The 19,971-nt window shown below is 40.9% G+C and overlaps 1 protein-coding gene across 2 annotated transcripts; it reads right to left on the bottom strand.

Moving 5' to 3' along the window:
* Positions 1-500: 500 nt before the first annotated feature.
* Positions 501-19,590, bottom strand: LOC135539977 (limb region 1 homolog-like protein). Of its 2 annotated transcripts, none has more exons than XM_064966257.1 (16): positions 19,055-19,590; positions 13,127-13,211; positions 8,102-8,135; positions 7,789-7,928; positions 7,080-7,183; positions 6,337-6,460; positions 6,055-6,123; positions 5,882-5,946; positions 5,019-5,091; positions 4,772-4,855; positions 3,238-3,314; positions 3,073-3,150; positions 2,630-2,794; positions 2,457-2,523; positions 2,162-2,323; positions 501-2,056 (listed from the first exon to the last, which is right to left on the bottom strand). In XM_064966257.1, the coding sequence occupies exons 1-16, from the start codon at positions 19,118-19,120 to the stop codon at positions 1,971-1,973; spliced, it is 1,479 nt and encodes a 492-aa protein (XP_064822329.1). In that variant the 5' UTR covers positions 19,121-19,590; the 3' UTR covers positions 501-1,970. The 2 variants fall into 2 exon arrangements, with proteins under 2 accessions (XP_064822329.1, XP_064822330.1); XM_064966258.1 differs by having other exon boundaries at positions 13,127-13,228; positions 19,055-19,133.
* Between the last annotated feature and the right edge of the window lie 381 nt (positions 19,591-19,971).

Below are 19,971 nucleotides of genomic sequence, written 5' to 3'. Positions count from 1 at the left end.
CAAGCTAGGCCTTTTTAACACATATTGCAAAACACATTCATCTGTTTTTATTATTAAATGCTCAATGACAATACAAGATTATCATATACATATCTTTACAGAAACGTGCTTTTAAAAAATATGTTTTAAATAGGCCTATGTGAATGGTGGGCCCTGTTATGATTTGGAACGTGACTACTCCAAAATGTGTCTGTTAGACTACTTTAGGCAGCTATGAAATGTTTATGTTAGGTTGAGTGCACTTATGCCATCTTTGTGTAGATCCAGCAACACCTCAATGACGAAATTGAAGGTAAAAATGATGACAGACTTATCTTTACCATAACATGTTGTACTAAGACACATAACAGATGGTGTGGGACATGGATTTGTCTCGACATAAAGATTAGCCAATTTGAGGCTCTAAAAACATCAGGCAATCTTCCAGATTGGAGTGAAACTGGGTTTCCAAATCAATACATGTTCTTAGTATGCTATGCAAAAAATTAGAAACAATGGTATAAGAAATAGACTGAAAATATTTATTCCAGTAAAGAGTCCTTACAAAAACTATTTTCATATACTTTTAACCAGAGTTCAAATGTATAGCTAGCTAACAATCATACATCATAGTAAAGCATACAGTTTTACAAGACATACAGACAATTTAACATGTCGCCTACTGTTCTGGCATTTTAATGACAATACATTTGGACGATTCAGGAGAGGTTTTACCCCTGTGAGACAAACACATGAACATTCACTTGATGTCAAAATAAATCTATTGACACAAACTCATAATTAAAAAACAAAAACGTGATTTAAAAAAATGAAAGGAACTTGAGATATTGGAGAAAAATCTCCATGCATTAATGCAACATTGCACAAAAAAAATGAATGTACACTGACGGACACAAACACACAGGCACTCTTTTACTCAAACACAGGCACATAAACACACACACTGTAAACACATCACAGTTTAACTTGGTCTTAACTTCCAGGCCATTGTTTCCGGTCTCTACCTTAAATTTCCTTTAGCGCCATGGTGCTAAGCATTGTATGTTGCTGTTCTCGTCACAAAAGGCAGCTGTCCAACTTTTCAGTCCAACAATAAACTGTCCCTATTACACAAGGTTGTGATACAAATGTGTAAATGAGAATGATATACTAAAAAGGAGTATAGTAGAATTGGCCATATGCATAGAAGTAGAGTTACTGTACCCATCCCTTACTTTCATTACTGTTAACCGATTTACTGTTATTCTTTGACACCATGCAGACATCTTCTTCTTTCCAAAACATTCCATTAAAGGACAACAGAAAGAAGTGATATAATGTTCACAAGATGACACAGCAGAATAAATCATTTGAATAATAAATAAGGTCATAAGTGCTAGAGAGGAAAAGCCAGGTCTAAAAAAGTACATAGAGCTGAAGTTCTTGTGGAGTTCCTTCCTGTCAAAGAGTCAGGGATCCAGATGTTTTGAGATTGGCAGACATTTCAGCAGAAGTCACTTTGGATGTCTTTGAAGTGTTCATATATTGGGAATGACCTTGGGACTCGAAGATGACCATCTCCATACTCTACGCATAGAAACCTAAATTCTTGCTCCCTTTCTGTTCATTTTGTTTTCTTCACCATTGTCTCCCTCTTCTTTTTTTATTTTTATTTCTCACTTACTCCGTTATAGACCTGACAGAAAAGGAGACAAATTGCATTGGTCCCCTTTGGCGCAGTACCTGTACCTATTCTCTGTATGTATGATCATGTCTGAGGTCCAAGTCCATTCCTGATCAGACGATATGTTTCATCTAACCAAGTTTCCTCCTCTTCTCATATCAGTGGTGACAGGATCACCAGTCGTCCATCAGCAAACAGGTCAATCTCTTCTCTCTTTCAATGACAGTTTACGTCAGCTCAATATTTGGGGACACTGATTTTTGGTAAACTCACTTTGGTTAGCCAAGGTCATTGGCTTGTTCAAGTGTCACTGAATCTTTGAGAGTCCATTAGCCAATAGGAGCCTGAGTGGGATGGTGGAGCGGGACACAGTCGACGGCAGTTTATGCAGCCCTGTGACAAGATAGAGGACCAGATTAGGGAATCAGCCGATCACAACGTGTGTGAGCATGTGTACATGCATGCAGGGTTGTGTATCTGTGTGTGACCCCAACATACCGAATGCTCTGATGAGTTCCCTCTGTACAGTCCATGTGAGAGTGTTGATCAGACAGGCAGAGGTCAGCCCGGCAAACAGTATGTTATACAGGAAGACGATGTGGAAGTTTCCCAGCCAGTTAAACCGACCAAAGTCTCCCAGCAGATCAAACCGGGTGATCCCTGAATCAAGACCAAAGGACCAAACCATTCAATGGTTAATGTTTAGAAAAAGCATCCATATGTTGGTATTTTATATGTATGCCAGTCTGTCATACAAGAGCACCTGACACCAAGTCCTCCTCTGCAGACTTACCCAAAGTCCTAGAAAATACAGGCAGTGCTGAGCTGAGCACCAATAGAGAAACACAGTTCCCAATAATCTGAGAAAAGAGAAGAAGAAAGTTGGGTTATTATGAGAATGCCCCACGGAAGAGAGAGCGAGCAGTGTGTGTGTGCCAGTGTGTGTGTGTGTGTGTGTGTGTGTACCTGTGTCAGTGTGGTGTCCTGTGCGCGGGGGCGTAGTCCAGTGAACAGTGGGGAGCTGTAGAAACCCACTACTGAGGAGATCATGAGATACAGGATGAGGATCACCTGCACTGCAGCCCCTAACGAACCAAACATGGAGAACGAGGCAGCGCCCAGGAGAGGGTCCTTCAAGAGGAGAGAGAAAGAAAGTTAACACTATTTACATCCTGTGATAATACAATTAAAATGTCAATAGTACACACATTATATAAACTCTGTTCTGTTTAATTATATAAACTCTGTTTCATAGTGTATACAGGTCTACTATAGCTCTACTATGCTATACAGTGTCCCTTAAAAAGTTACAAGGCAAGAACTAGTAGCAACAACATATCTTTGTTTGAATTAAATTAGATATTTGCTGAATTATTAGTTATTGCTTGTAAAGGAAAGCATCCCCTCACCTCCATCCCTCGAGGCATAGCTGTATCGTCAAACAGCAACTCCACCACATGGTAACACACAATAAGCACACACACCACCTGGGAAAGAGAACAACACTCACATCAAAATACACACAACATTTTGAATGAGGAGGCGAGATGAGTGGTGAGTCTGCCTCTCCTCACCGTTACAGCCAGCAGCAACAGCATGGCCAATGGGTATCCTAGGTTACGCTGCCATGGTGACGCTCTCTTCCGTATCTCTGAAGGCAAAACATAAATCCAGAGTTAGTGTCTAAGAATCCCAGTCTTTTTATCGTTTGGAGTTTTTCCTGACCAGGTCACAAACTCCAGGCCCTAATTATAGCCAGTCTTCCTGGCCAGGCCTCGTAGCGTAGGACATGTTCTGTGTTTCTAGGAAAGTCAATGACCTCTTACTAGAGGTCGACCGATTAATCGGAATGGCCGATTAATTAGGGCCGATTTCAAGTTTTCATAACAATCGGTAATTGGCCTTTTTGGACTCCGATTATGGCCGATTATATTGTAATCCACGAGGAGACTGCGTGGCAGGCTGACCACCTGTTATGCGAGTGCAGCTGCTAGCTAGCATTAAACTGATCTTTTAAAAACCAATCAATTTTAACATAATCACTAGTTAACTACACATAGTTGATGATATTACTAGTTTAACTAGCTTGCCCTGCGTTGCATATAATCAATGCAGTGCCTGAAATTGTGTAACTTCTCTTGCGTTCAGTGTAAGCAAAATCAGTGTGTATACAGCAGTTTGGGTTGCCTGACTCGTTGCGAACTGTGTGAATACCATTTCTTCCAAACAAAGACCATAATTCATTTGCCAGAATCTTACATAATTATGACATAACATTGAAGGTTGTGCAATGTAACAGCAATATTTAGACTTAGGGTTGCCACCCGTTCAATAAAATACGGAACGGTTCCGTATTTCACTGAAAAAATAAACGTTTTGTTTTCAAAATTATAGTTTCCGGATATGACCATATTAATGACCTAAGACTCATATTTCTGTGTGTTATTATATTATAATTAAGTCTATGATTTGATAGAGCAGTCTGAGCGGTGGTAGGCAGCAGCAGGCTCGTAAGCATTTATTCAAACCGAACTTTCCTCCATTTGCCAGCAACTTTTCGCTATGCTTGAAGCACAGCGCTGTTTATGACTTCAAGCCTATCAACTCCCGAGATTAGAGATTAGGCTGGCAATACTACGGTGCCTATAAGAGCATCCAATAGTCAAAGGTCTGTGAAATACAAATGTTATAGAGAGAAATTGTCCTATAATAACTACAACCTAAAACTTCTTAATTGGGAATATTAAAGACTCATGTTAAAAGGAACCACAAGCTTTCATATGTTCGGAGCAAGGAACTTAAACGTTAGCTTTTTTACATGGCTCATATTGTACTTTTACTTTCTTCTCCAAAACTGGGTTTTTGCATTATTTAAACCAAATTGAACATGTTTCATTATTTATTTGAGACTAAATAGATTTTATTTATGTATTATATTAAGTTAAAAATAAAAGTGTTCATTGTGCATTCAGTATTGTTGTAATTGTCATTATTACAAATATATATATAAAAAATATTTAAAAACATCCGATTAATGGGTATCTGCTTTTTTGGTCCTCCAACAATCGGTATCGAAAAATCATAGTCGGTCGACCTCTAGGTTCTTACCCAGAGCAATCCGTCGGGCCTGAATGTTGAGGAACCGGTTCCTCAGAACCTCTGCATTCACATTAATCCATAACGAGTTCCCACCTAATGGGGGAAAGAAAGAGTTGTAATTTTGTGATAAGCTTCTATTCATTCCCTTTAAAGATAAATAGCATCACTTTAATTATGCATGAAAGGGACAAATTATGGCATAAAATTGGCATATGTTATATCATGGATATACAGTACGTTAGGTCATGAGACTTACTAGTGAGGTTCCTGGATAGAGAGGCCTCTTCAAACTCAGCACAACTCATTGTCTCATCAAGGTCCTCCAGCAACTGATGATGGAAGACATTGACTCAGACCAGCACATACAGTACATACCAACACCACACACATACAATACATACCAACACCACACACATACAATGGGGTACACCTATACACAAAGCTATATACAGCTCTGGAAAGAATTGAACTGCAAAATTAGCAGTTTCTTTTACCAAAACTTGCTTCCTTCTGCTCTGACAATGTTCCCCAACTCTGAGGATTGGTTTTTCCAGCAGGACAATGCTCCATGCCACACAGCCAGGTAAATCAAGGTGTGGATGTAGGACCACCAGATCAAGACCCTGTCATGACCAGCCCAATCTCCAGACCTGAACCCTGTTGAAAACCTCTGGAATATGATTAAGACTGGTGGAGAGCAGGCCAAGACGCATGAAATCTGTCATTGAAAATCAGGGTTATTCCATCAAATATTAATTTCTGAACTCTTCCTAAGTTAGAACATTAGTATTGTGTTGTTTAAAAATGAATATGAACTTATTTTCTTTGCATTATTCGAGGTCTGACAACACTGCATCGTTTTTGTTATTTGACCAGTTGTCATTTTCTGCAAATAAATGCTCTAAATGACAATATTTTTATTTGGAATTTGGGAGAAATGCTGTAAGAAGTTTATAGAATAAAACAAAATAATTTTACCCAAACACATACCTATAAATAGTAAAACCAGAGAAGTGATCATTTTGCAGTGGTATCTTAATCTTTTCCAGAGCTGTACAGACAGCACATAAACTAAAGGACAAAAACACACCAACATGAGTCTTACACAGACACACTCACCCTGGGTTTGACCAGTAGCCTTCCTGTGACGCTGAACATGCGTGATAGTCCTAGAGGAGTGCATACTGTGGGAGACACAGGGGATACAATCATATAATATAGAAATACACTGTCATCCTCATATTTATGAAATGCCCCCGGCCCGGCACTGGGTAAACATGTACTGTACTTACACAACAGCAGCAGGACTCCAAACAAGGATATGCAGGAGTACAGATAAGGCAGGTAATACTCCCACAGATCTGAGAGACAAACGATTTAACACATTACAGATACATTTAGGAATTAAACTTACATGTCACATTTGCAGTTAACAACGGCAACAGACTAAATATGAGAAGAGGTGGCAGGTAAAAGATAAAAAGCACATAAAACAGTTAAGGATGTGAAAGTGAGAGAAAAGGGGGCGAGATCGAGAGAGAGAGAGGGGAGAAGGAGAAGAGGGGTTGTTTTACCATAAAGACTTTGTCTGGCCATGTTGTCATCAAGGATGGCTGATGCAACCCACACCATCCCCAACACGAGCAGGGTCAGGAGGAAGAGGACTACTGCTGTCTCATACAGACGGGCCATCACACCCTGTGTACAGAGGGTATACAAAAGTTATACCACATGTTATATACACTGAGTGTACAAAAACACTAGGAACACCTAATATTGAGTTGGACCCCCTTTTCCCTAAAAACAGCCTCAATTCGTCGGGGCATGGACTCTACAAGGTGTCGAAAGCGTTCCACAGGGATCCTGGCCCATGTTGATTCCAATGTTTCCCCACATTTGTGTTAAGTTGGCTGGATGTCCTTTGAGTGGTGGACCATTCTTCATACACACAGCAAACTGTTGAGTGTGAAAAACCCAGAAGCGTTGCAGTTCTTGACACACTCAAACCAGTGCACCTGGCACCTACTGCCTATCCATGTGTCAATTGACTCGAGGTTTAAAAATCCTTCTTGAATCTGTCTCCTCCCCTTCATCTACACTGATTGAACTGGATTTAACAATATCAATAAGGGATTTTAGCTTTCACCTGGTTAGTCTGTGTCATGGAAAGAGCACAATGTACATATACATGATGCTCTTTCATGAGCCTGGTCCAAGTCTGTTTGTGCTTCAGCCAACTCATCATGTCATCACAACACTCAGTGGATTTGGCCCGAGCACATCTGCTACCAGTCTGCTCTGTCACTGAAGCAGGTACCTTTTTGGATCCAGCGAAGCCCTCAGACTCAGTGAAGAAGTAGGCAAAGGGCAGGAGGAAGACCAGGGATAGGTTGGAGAAGAGGAAGACTATATTCCACAGTCCTGCATTGAGAGATGGACACAGACAGTGTTACAGACAGTAAGAGGTTCACTCTCTACATGCTATACACTCTTAGAGCCTTTTTTTCTATCTAGAATCTAAAAGGGTTCTTCGTCTATCCCCATAGGAGAACCCTTTGAAGAAACCATTTTTGTTCCAACTAGAACCCTTTCCACATAGGGTCCTACATGGAACCCAAAAGGGTTCTACCTGGAACCAAAAAGGGTTCTCCTATGGGGACAGCCAAAGAACCCTTATGGAACCTATTGTTCTAAGAGTGAGGTCTCTAGTGGAGTTTCATAAACGTTTGTTTTAAAAGTTCAAGGCTCTGAGGAGCTCGTATCTGTAGTCTTATCACCACTGAGTAAAGGTAATAGCTACACCCTTAGCAACCTGTGGTGGACTGCAAAATCTCTGAACAAATGAAATGGGAAATTCAAATATGTGAAGCATATGCACTGAACCAACTACATGCTAAGAAGATCTTTCATTAGCACTTGACTTTAAACTGTCATTCATCCTTCGCACATACAAAATGTCTGTATGCATTAGGTGTGTCAGTCAGGTGTGTGTGTATATTAATGTAGCTGCTTGTGTGTGTGTTTACCGTGTATAAGGGATCCGTTAAGCCACTGCATGTAGTAGCTCTGTGGGAAGGAGAGCAGGACCTCGTTGGACAAGATGGAGAGTGGTAGGAGTAGAACAGCGCCCACAGAGACAGAGAGAGTGAACGTACAGAGCCACAGCCTAGAGAAAGACAGAGAATTTATTTTATTTTTTTACCAAAGAGGCAGCAGTCCCATATGATACATAGAAATATCAAATATGTAGGTAGGTTCAGTATATTGGTTTTCTGACATTCTGTGGCAGAATAGATATGATTGGTGGTAATAAAGCCTCTATTGTTCAAAGTTACTCACGCAATTTTGTTGACTGTTGCATCTTCACTGTTATCTACAATTTAAAGAACACAACGCAATTGTTAGTATGGCTTACAGAAGAGGAAAACGTGTGTGGGGTTGAGGGGATAGACAGGCTGGGCAAGAAGCTGAGAACCTGATCAAAGACAAGACCTCCTTCCCCTAAATTCCTGAAGGGCGACAAGCACACATTGCTCAATTCTCACCAGTGGTGTAGTGGAGGGTATACGCAGGTATACCTTTTTAGGCCCAGCAATGTATCATCGGGGGCAAACTACCTGCCCTCCAGGACACCTACACCACCCGATGTCACGGGAAGGCCATAAAGATAATCAAGGACAACAACCACCCGAGCCACTGCCTGTTCACCCCGCTATCATCCAGAAGGCGAGGTCAGTACAGTTGCATCAAAACTGGGACCGAGAGACTGAAAAACAGCTTCTATCTCAAGGCCATCAGACTGTTAAACAGCCACCACTAACATTGAGTGGCTGCTGCCAACACACTGACTCAACTCCAGCCACTTTAATAATGGAAATTGATGGGAAATTACGTAAAATATATCACTAGCCACTTTAAACAATGCTACCTAATATAATGTTTACATACCCTACATTATTCATCTCATATGTATACGTATATACTGTACTCTATATCATCTACTGCATCTTTATGTAATACATGTATCACTAGCCACTTTAACTATGCCACTTTGTTTACATACTCATCTCATATGTATATACTGTACTCGATACCATCTACTGTATCTTGCCTATGCCGCTCTGTACCATCACTCATTCATATATCTTTATGTACATATTCTTTATCCCTTTACACTTGTGTGTATAAGGTAGTAGTTTTGGAATTGTTAGCTCGATTACTTGTTGGTTATTACTGCATGGTCGGAACTAGAAGCACAAGCATTTCGCTACACTCGCATTAACATCTGCTAACCATGTGTATGTGACAAATTTGATTTGATTTGTACACAGGGCAGTAGGCCTACGCGCGACTGTTCCAAAGTGCAATTTGTGTGAAAACACTGTTCCCAAAATGCTCACCGCACATGCAAGCGGTTTCATGGACAGATGGAAAGATCTATTAGAAAGAGAGGGGCTTTAAAGATGCAACAACCATCATATGTTGCTAATAAGATTAGGATAATGCCTTTGGCTGCTAGACAATGAAAGAACTTTGAAAGACAACCAATAGAACAGGAGAAGTCTTCATAAGAATAATTGCCTCCACATGTATATGGTGGGATTTTGGCCATAGGCTGTTTTCAAGCAAGGTAAGACACACCTCATAATATGAAGCAGAATGTCCAGGTTTCAAACAAATTAAGGAACAGGAAAATATAGTGATGCGAAAGACAGGCATAACTGTCTTCTAGTAGATGGAAAGCCTTTCCCAAAAACTTGCTCTATTAAAATGTTAACTAGCTACAAAGTAGCACATGCCTACCTGTCAGAATGATATCATGATGATGATTATTTTAATCAAGCAATCTAGTGCCATTTCTTATGCAAACTCCATCTCATGTGCTACAGAAACACTGCTTATAAAACAATAGTGCTTAGGTGCCTGCACACTTGAATTAAAGGTCAACTACTCTAAAAAAAACTAAATTTCTTAGATTTTTCCCAGACCTCAAGTGGTTTAAGTAAGCATTGTTAGACTTAGAACATACTTTTTTTTTTTACAGAAAATCAACAAAATTGTGTGACTTTGAGAACGAATACCTGAATATTCAGGGGGGGGGGGGATCTGAAACCGGTGAATTACTGACTCAGTTGATCCGTTTCAATAGTAGGCCTACTATTAGCCTACTGCACAGTACAGCTTGGGTTGGTCTGACTGTGAAAGAGTATGTCACGGTTTCTCATAGAAGTTTTCACACGGTGTGTTTCCTTCGGGCCGTTTGGAAAAATGTTGGCAAAATACCCACTTCTCCAGGCACCACTACACCACTGATTCTAACAAACACCTGCAGGCTAGAACTGTTCTTGGAGTAACAATTATAAACGACAAACATGTTTGCACATGTGTGGAAGAGTGTGTGTGATCAAGTAAAACAAATTATTGTGTTGTCCTACGTACAGTGTGTGTCTGTGTGTATGGCCGTGTTTGTGTATGGCTGTGTGTGTGTATGGCTGTGTGTGTGTTTATGCTGCATGCTACAAACCAGGAACCGGTAATAATAGGTTATTTCTGAAGGCAGGAAATTAAATTGCCCAAAAGCAAAACGCTAATCTTTATCAAAGTACAGTAATACATTGTTTGAAGGACTCTGGGCCCCATATGTGTATGGCTCTGATCTGTGACTGATCATGGAATTGATCAGATCGGCCAGCTATTTCCAACAACTGAACAAATCAGTGCACAAATTAGTATGCATGTGCAAGTGTTGGGAAAGGGGTGGGGGTGGTATTGAACAATTTGCAAACCCGGCCCCTTACGATTAAGAATTTTGTCATAAAAACGGAATTATCATATTTGGCACAGGCTTCGAAGTTGAGACTTATTCCGTACCCCATTGTTTTGTACCAGCAAATTAAGACTGGATAGACAGCCTAAGTACAGAGTCCTTTGTTGGTTAAAGTAAAACCCATGGAGCTCTCCGTTTCCCCCTTACTTCCTCTCTCGCTCTCTCTCTGGGGCCCTACATGGTTTACACACTACACAAGAGACATTACTAGAATGGAACCATAGCCAGAAACATCTGGTTTGTGAAAACCCCCAATCCACACACCCATATTGGCTGTCCAAGGGGTGCCGCAAACCGTATATTCCTGACTAGGTGGGCGCTGGTTCTGTCTGTGTGTGTGTGTGTGTGTGTGTGCCCAAGTGTGTTGTGAGGGGGTTGTTGTGCACTGTGTATGCCCTGCGGAGCGTATTATTATCCCAGGGGAACATTCCTTGCGACCCTCGCCCAGTCTAACAGGACAGAGGATCCGGGAGACCAAGGGAGGTTGCATAACAGGCTCTGGCTGTAATTTGTACCAGAGTGTATTTTGGAAAGTATCCTGTCCACCATACCAACGCTTGGTGTACATTCCTAATGGAAACATGCACTCACAAGTGAGGTGGGGGCGGCTGCAGTGAAAAACACCCTAGCTCATGCCTGCACACATAAATTAGTTATGGCTCCTTCATAGTAAACAACAACTTGTTTATATAGACATACAAAATCTATACACTGCAGTGTGAAGCAAGGGCAAACACATTCTGATATATGCATATTCAGTGCCTTTGGAAAGTATTCAGACACCTTGACCTTTTCCACATTTTGTTACATTACAGCCTTATTCTAAAATGGATTAAACAAATTTAAAAATCCTCCTCAATCTACACACAATACCACATAATGGCAAAACAAAAACAAGTTAGACATTTTTGCAAATGTATTAAATATTAAAAAAAACAGAAAAAGCTTATTTACATAGGTATTCAGACCCTTTGCTATGAGACTTGAAATTGAGCTCAGGTGTATCCTGTTTCCATTGATCATCCTTGAGTCCACCGGTGGTAAATTCAATAGATTGGACATAATTTGGAAAGGCACACACCTGTCTATATAAGGTCCCACAGTTGACAGTGCATGTTGGAGCAAAAACCAAGCCATGAGGTTGAAGGAAGTGTCCGTAGAGCGCTGAGACAGGACAGACACAGATCTGGGGAAGGGGACGAAAACATTTCTGCAGCGTTAAAGGTCCCCAAGAACACAGTGGCCTCCATCAATCTGAAATGGATAAAGTTTGGAACCACCAAGACTCTTCTTAGAGCTGGCCGCCTAGTCAAACTGAGCAATCGGGGGAGAAGGACTTTGGTCAGGGAGGTGACCGAGAACCCGATGGTCACTCTGCGTTCTAGAGTTTCTCTGTGGCGATGGGAGGAACTTCCAGAAGGACAACTATCTCTGCAGCACTCCACCAATCAAGCCTTTATCTTAGAGTGGCCAGACGGAAGCCCCTCCTCAGTAAAAGGCACCTGACAGCCAGCTTGGAGTTTGCCAAACGTTACCTAAAGACTCTCAGACCATGAGAAACAAGATTCTCTGGTCTGATAAAACCAAGATTGAACTTTTTGGCCTAAATACCAAGTATCACGTCTGGAGGAAACCTGGCACCATCCATATGATGAAGCATGGTGGTGGCAGCATCATGCTGCTGTGGGGTTGTTTTTCCGCGACAGGGACTGGAAGACTAGTCAGGATTGAGGGAAAGATGAGGAAAGTAAAGCGAGATCCTTGATGAAAAACTACTCCAGCGCGCTCAGGACCTCAGACTGGGGTGACGGTTCCCCTTCCAACAGGACAAAGACCCTAAGTACACAGCCAAGACAACGCAGGAGTGGCTTCGAGACAAGTCTCTCAATGTCCTTGAGTGGCCGAGCCAGAGCCCGGACTTGAACCAGAACAAACATTTCTGGAGAGACCTGAAAATAGCTGTGCAGCAACGCTCCCTACACAACCTGACAGAGCTTGAGAGGATCTGCAGAAAAGAATGGGAGAAACTCCCCAAATACAAGTGTACCAAGCTTGTAGGGTCATACTCATTAAGACTCACTGCCAAAGGTGCTTCAAAAACATATTGAGTAAAGGGTCTGAATAATTATATAAATATAATATTTTAGTGTTGTATTTTTCATAAATGAGCAAAAATGTCGAACAACCTGTTTCTGCTGTGTCATTATGGGGTATTGTGTCTAGATTGAAGTGGGAAAAAACTATGTAATCCATTTAAGAATAAGGATGTAAAGTAACAAAATGTGGAAAAAGTTAAGGGGTCTGAATACTTTCCCAAGGCACTGTATACATATATACGGCCGTCCTGGCTGTAATACAACACCTACTTGTACAGGACCAAACGAGGACATTGGGAGGCATACAGAACTATCAAGAGTCTAATCAATTACTTTTAGAGTTAAATCAGTAGTGTTGAGCCGCAGAAACCCAGCAGACCTTGCAGTCCACTGTGACCTGGCCTCCACTCCACTCCACTGACCTCTCAGATTTACACGTACCTATGGTAAACTCAGCATTCCTCTTGTAGTGGGTGATGACCAGATAGGAGACAATGTAGAGACATATGAAAAGCAGGACACAGATCTGTGGAGATAAAAACACTGAGATCAACGTTTAGGATCAGACTTCCTATGATTAATGCTAATTGTGGGAATAAGTAATCAATCTTTTATTATTTGGTCATTGTAGCAACGGGTCATCAAAATTGATTCAAGTTTTAAAAACAATTCTAATAAATGCAAAATTGTAAAAATGTGCAGAATTGCACTAAATGATTGTTCTCGCTGCTGTCAAGAGGGAGGCCCGCTAAAATGTTTTGCTCGCAATGTGGGGGAGGGGGTATGGATGTGGGTACGCAGACCCGAAAGCAACTGCGCCCCCCCATATGAGTTCAGATTTTGTTGTGGACCCCAACCCCATCCAAGTTGGCCATCCCTAGTCTAGGCCTCCCTGCACTCATTAATTCATGTTGTTGTCACATTCTGTTGAATAATTCAACAAGAGTGTCAATAGCAGGATACACTCAGATTAGAAATCAACATCCTTGGCTTTAGATTACACCTATCTATACATGCTTTACATTGTTTGCGAAATCAGACATAATATCACTAGAATCCAACTGTTCATTTTAAGGAGATGCTTTCATTTCAGCGCATCTAATTGGTTAACATTTCAACTGTATCAAATTATAAATTTTTTCAATTCCACAAAAAAATGTACACCAATCAAAATTCTCTTTCCTCTCTTTCTTATGATACAAGTGTCGAGATGTGTTAAATCCCCAACAAAACTTTTGTGTTCTTATAGATGCAATGGAAAGACAATGTATTCCATTGAGTCCATTATGGCCAATACTGGGTTGTTTGACAGGTCATTACAAATATATCCGCGGTCGTAACGTTAACAGGAAACAACAGGCACACGCAAATGCATGAAAAAGTCACAGGAGTAAAATAAAAGCAATCAGTCCAGCGAGATTTAAGTGACAAGTGGATTTTGCCCCCCTCACACAGGAAATATATGGCTGAAAAAGACATATGGGCGGGGACATGCTCGTTGCTAGTTGTTTGTTTTCTCGTCTCTATTTGCATTTATAAAGCAAGAATTCACTCTATGGAGAAAATACACACAACGCTGCTGTCGAGTGTTGCTGTATAACAGAGGTGAGCAGGTTCGCACAGGGCAAACAAACACCAGACAAAGTCTTCAAGTCCTCTCTGTCACACTAATGCAGATCATTTACAGGCAGACTTTTCAACCTCCAGCTGGTTCATCAAGACATCACACCAATGATCTTAGAGATGACTGAGCCCAAGAACACACAGGAGAGTCAATCATCTCCCTCTCTGTTACCTGCACTGTGTTTATTTTTGCTATGGTTGCCCGATTAACACCATGCATGCCCTCTGTCAAAGCTGGGTGTCTTTAAACTTTCAAAGAGAAAACAAGGATAAGACTGAACATGCACATTCTAGGGAGTGGAAAGTCAATATTCTCATCCACGTCAAACTGTATATCTTGCTGTTTGTTTTAAGACTTCTGAACAAAAGCCAATAGACGCATGCAATAAACCCGTTTAGCCACATAACTCAGAATAGAGTGATTTATTGTTGCATGTGTGGCGAGATGAATACAGATCATCACTTGTGGTTCTACCTTCAAAACAATAGTTTACCCTCAAGCCTGCATTCCAGGAGGCACATCCTAATGTATGTGAATCAAATCACTGATCAGTAGAATCAAGTTGAACTCTGCATTCTCTCTTCTCAAAATTAAGTTCTCGTTTATTATCGGAAAATGGAGGATCCCCAGGTTAGTGATACTGTATTGTCTGTAGGTAGCCTAACTGTATTACAGATGCTGAATTACATAATTGGAGTGGATTTCTAGTTACCAGAGGAAGGTTTTAGCAATCTGTGACTGTGATTGAGCACCTGGTTTTATAAACAGGGTCATCGGGGTTAGTTATGTAGTAGATAGATGAGAGGGGGTCAGATGATCAGGATTACCAGATTAAGCAACGAGAGAGTGGAGAGGAGACCGGCTGGGATTACAAAAAAAGCCAACAACATAACAAACTAAATACTCACATACCCACCGATCCCCTATAAAACAGAAATGACCAGACATTTTCTAAAATGGAGGACACTATATTCTTCCAATTTAGGGAACTAGGAATGGCAGCAGTTCTGTGCCAGTTTCAAAGCAACATATCCCCACCCTGGTCTGAATAAAGATGACGCAATCAGGTTAACGAATAACAGAGAGAGAAAAACATAATATCATAAATATGACTTAAGGAGATATCTGCGGGATCAGAGGTAGCTAAGTAAATGTTCTGTTCCAGAATATTCCGGTGGTCTAATAAAATACTCCAGTATAACATGTGAAGGTAAATAAAAACAGAGCTACATCCTATAACTGTAAATGTTTACAATGTGGGCACTCCTATCTGAATGTGATCATTGTTCCAGGGAGAGAATCTGTGTCTGTGATGATGCCCCTAATGTATACTTGGACATGATGTGCCTGCTGACTTGTATAATCATGTACATTTGATAAGCTTGACCCACAAATGGCAGCCACCACAGACTTACATAGTGAGTGGATGAACGACAAGGCAGAATTGGATACCCCACCTCATAGCCTACCCAGTGACACCAACATCTAATGAACTAGGTCAGAGCTCAGTAGTTGTAACAGATCATGTTTAGCATTAAGAACTACCATACCTCACACATCCAATATACTCTTAGTTTCTAAACCATTTTCACCGAATGTTTGTCTCTTTATTAAGTGTGGATTGGCGTCATGTCCTTGCCAGTCTTTTTTGGAGTCTAATAAATCTGATGGTTATAATGTGGTGATGTCACTGCAATTATACCAGAGTTGAGTTGCAGGCTTAGCTGTATACAAGTAAAAGCTTTGTTAGAGCAATGTACTACAATATAAATACGCAACTGCAGAAAATGCCTAATAACAACTATTAATTTCCCATTCCCAAACAGAAATACGATGCTACAGAGTGACATGGTGCTCCAAATAGCCAACTGAGACATTCAGATGCTTAAAGTACATTATGTGTGACTTGCTCTGTAATAAAGCAAGCCATCTAAAACCAGTCCTTGGCCAGTACTAAGATACAGGCTGAAGAATAATAAACTGGGCTGGACTGAAACAACCTGGGCATTCAGACAGCTCAAAGAGAATGGAGCCCATGCTGGGCAGTTTGAGGATTTTGGGAGACAGGGGTTTTAAATCCACAGACCACAAAGCTGAACTTTGGGCCTCTTTACACTACAATACTTTGACGATGGATACTAGTTCCAGGAAAGATTATATTGTAGTGTAAAAAGACATCTAGATTCTCCCACACTACCTCTGGGTATTATAGTGTAAAGACAATGGCTTTCCCACACCACCTGTCCCTGCAAGAATGACCTTAATATCAGTAGACAGCATTCTTGGTCTGTTAGCTAAATTGAAAATGAAAAGGATTATAAATTATCCACACATTTGTGAATCGTTGCATTAATCAAATGTGCAACATTATGTAGAATATAGTTTAGATGAGAAGCTCCTGTAGAGTTTGATTTGCTATCTTTAGGCCGTCATTGCAAATACGAATTTGTTCTTAACTTACTTGCCTAGTTAAATAAAATACATTTGAAAACATTTTGATTGTCTAAATACTAAATGGTATTTACGGTATGGTAATAGCTGCACTCACACATGAAGCTGGTGTGGCTTTGGCCACACCACATCCAAGGCTAAAGTAAGGTGTAAACAGAAAAGTTGCACATCTGATGTTGAAGAGAGCTAGATCTTACTACACACATTTTACTGATGTAAATCCACCCTTTGATAGAGAGATGTGGGAGAGAGGGCAAACATAGCCCATGTCACAATGCTAACCAGCTTATACCCAACAGCTAATGCCCAGCTCGCTAATGCCCCAAACAAAAGCCCCACTGTATCAGAGCAAACTGCCAATAAATGACAGACAGAGAATACGGAGCACCATTGAGGGTTCACAGAATATACAAGCAGCATATTCTGTATATAGATGCACGTTAAGTTGAGCCTCCAATCCCAACAAACACAGCCATCATGTTCGGTCACAGCAAGACTGTCCTTTGTGAAGGACAAAACACCACAGGCCTGTTATATTTTGTATCATCCTGGAGGGACAAATAGACAGAGCCCCACTGAGGGCACCTTCACCTGCTCTAGTCCAGAGGACAACAGTGTTCCCTGTCTCAGCTCTGACGCACACTCCCTATCTATCTGTCCCCACCTGTCTGTCTGTCATTCTGTCTGGTATTTCTCTTTATTTCTGACTTTCACATCAGAATATTTCCTCCCTCTCTCAGTCGGTGTCTATCCTCCTCTCTGCAGTTGTGTAAACACTTTCAGGTTAGGCTAAGCTGCCAGCCCACTAGACAAACTCAAGTCCTGTGTGCTGAAGGATTTCTCCAGTATTTCCTATTAGTCAGTGAGCTGGACACTGGTGTCGTAAAGACAGAACAAAAGATAACTGTCTCAGGCATGTTGTTAAAAGTTTGGATGTAAAGGTAAAACATCATATACAAATATTTTGCTTGTTAGTGCTTTACACAACAAGTATTTGCTGAATATTTCTGTGAGAAAAGGCACACCTCTGGGATGAAAGGTTGTGCTAGTAATGCATGGCTCTGTCATTGAGACCATATTGTGTCCATTCAGCCCTACTGGAAAATCGAAGTGGAGGAATGGTATTATTGATAACTCTACATGCCATGGTATCTGTTAAGACTGAACAGCCTTTCGAAGGGCAGATGTAGGTCATGAAAAATTGAACTAGCACTACCGCTACTTGATTAAAAGGCTGCACACTCTGTCCAGCCTAAGGCACGTAGGACACACGTGCATGTGGATAGAAACACAATTGCCCACATAAACACAAAGATAAACGCTATTAGCAGCCTATAATGCACTCACAGGAATGGGCGTTAGAAAATAGAGAGAGAGAGTCTGGAATGACTTAATGTCATCTGTATCAGTGAGTCAGACAGGCAGAAGAGAGACAGAGGTCTACTGTGCTAAGCAGGGTCATAGGGCACTTCCCTGTGCTGCTGTGGTGATAGAGCCATCATGCCAGAATTACATGAGCACATACAGCACAACATTTAATGCATTTCAAATGTAACAAATACTGGTCCAACAACATTTTACACTACATAAAAATGGCAACAGGTTTGACATCCCATAACATTATGTGCTTTGAGCACATACCTGTGCAGCAATAACCAATCTTTACCACAAATACCCAGGTTCTCATTGTGACTCGGTTTTTAGAGCTGAATATTAGGTTCAATTAAAGTTAGGCTACATTGTACACTTCATTGATGCTGAGATGTTGATGCTTCAACATCTGGATCTACCAGTACACAGACAATGGTGTTAATAATTATAGTAAATGTAATTTATATAATCAAGAATGCAATAACTATCCTGCATCAGGCCTACTTGGTGAACTATCTAATTACTGTCTGATGTTTGTTGTTACATTGTAGACACGTGTAAGATTAAAGTGCATGCGGCTGCACAATATTCTTAAGCAGTCTACAGTAGGGGCATATTTTGGGGTTGAATAGCAGCAACATGACCTCACATTTTTCTTTATCAAAAACACAGGAGGGACGCTGAAGGTATACAGTATTAATGGTAGGGCAAAAGGGTAATTGAGAAATATGACACAGATACACAAATTCTAACAGCAAGTTCCTGGAATAGCCTACAGCCAGACATATTCAGCAAATTGTAAATGTTATGAGATACAATTGCACTTGCAGCTGACTGATGATCACGGCAGTGCAGCGAGAGCACTCCAATCAACAGGCAAGCTCTCAATTTCACCGCAGTCGACGAGAACAGACTGTACTTACTATGGTCTCTCTGACTCGGTCGTGGAAAAGCTGTTCCCGGACCGACACGTCTTCTGGAGCTTCCATTCTCCGACAACCATATCGCGGATTGTTCGCCCTTTATGTGGCTCAAATGTACATGTTTTCTGGTCCTTGTTGCTGCCTCATCAGACCAGAACCGCAGCGCAGCTTGTCCTCGTTCCTGGGCTGCCTCATGCAAATGAGTCGTGTCGCTGCCTCTCTGCTCTTGTGAACAGATTGTCCCTCTGCGCCACAATGGGCGTGCAGTTGTCGCGGTGCGGTGTCCAAAAATGATCTGCTACCAATGACTGTATATCGTATACCCACATGAAAAAATACTGCAGTTTACTATAGAGGTCTACAGTACTTACAATAGAATGCTATAGAATACTATACTACACACTGTAGTTTCCCTCTATCATGTGTAGTACTTACTATAGTATGGTGTATTATCCTGTAGAATCCTATAGTAAATTATACAGTATTGTCCGCAAAAAAACACTGTAGTAAATACTACAGCAATGTCCGCAAAAACACAACACTTTTTTAACGATAGTAAAAACGACAGAATTACATTTGCATGTACCCTGCCCATTCCCCTCCCCCATATCGCAAATTTGTGACAGCCATAAGTGAAAAAGTTACATACCAAGTATATAGCATATATTGTGTTCCCTGCATGTTACTGGAAATAGAAAGAACTGAACTGTCCGTTTAGGCCTACTTATTTTTTTATTATTTTCACCTTTATTTAACCAGGTAGGCTAGTTGAGAACAAGTTCTCATTTACAACTGTGACCTGACCAAGATAAAGCAAAGCAGTGTGACACAAACAACAACACAGAGTTACACATGGAATAAACAAACGTACAGTCAATAACACAATATAATTCAAAAAATAAAGTCTATATACAGTG

The sequence above is a fragment of the Oncorhynchus masou genome, chromosome 5 (genome assembly GCF_036934945.1).
Source record: "Oncorhynchus masou masou isolate Uvic2021 chromosome 5, UVic_Omas_1.1, whole genome shotgun sequence".
In the NCBI taxonomy this organism is placed as follows: Eukaryota; Metazoa; Chordata; class Actinopteri; order Salmoniformes; family Salmonidae; genus Oncorhynchus; species Oncorhynchus masou.
Note: the sequence above shows the minus strand (reverse complement) of the source record. Positions and strands in the feature narration are given on the sequence as shown.

Excerpts from the sequence above, each read along its gene's own strand:
- LOC135539977 (XM_064966257.1), bottom strand. The coding sequence starts at position 19,120 with ATGGAAGCTCCAGAAGACGTGTCGGTCCGGGAACAGCTTTTCCACGAC. Across the intron at positions 5,092-5,881 it reads GGCTACTGGTCAAACCCAGG|TTGCTGGAGGACCTTGATGA; the intron begins GTGAGTGTGTCT and ends TTCCATCATCAG. Across the intron at positions 3,315-4,771 it reads GGCCCGACGGATTGCTCTGG|AGATACGGAAGAGAGCGTCA; the intron begins GTAAGAACCTAG and ends TTTTGCCTTCAG.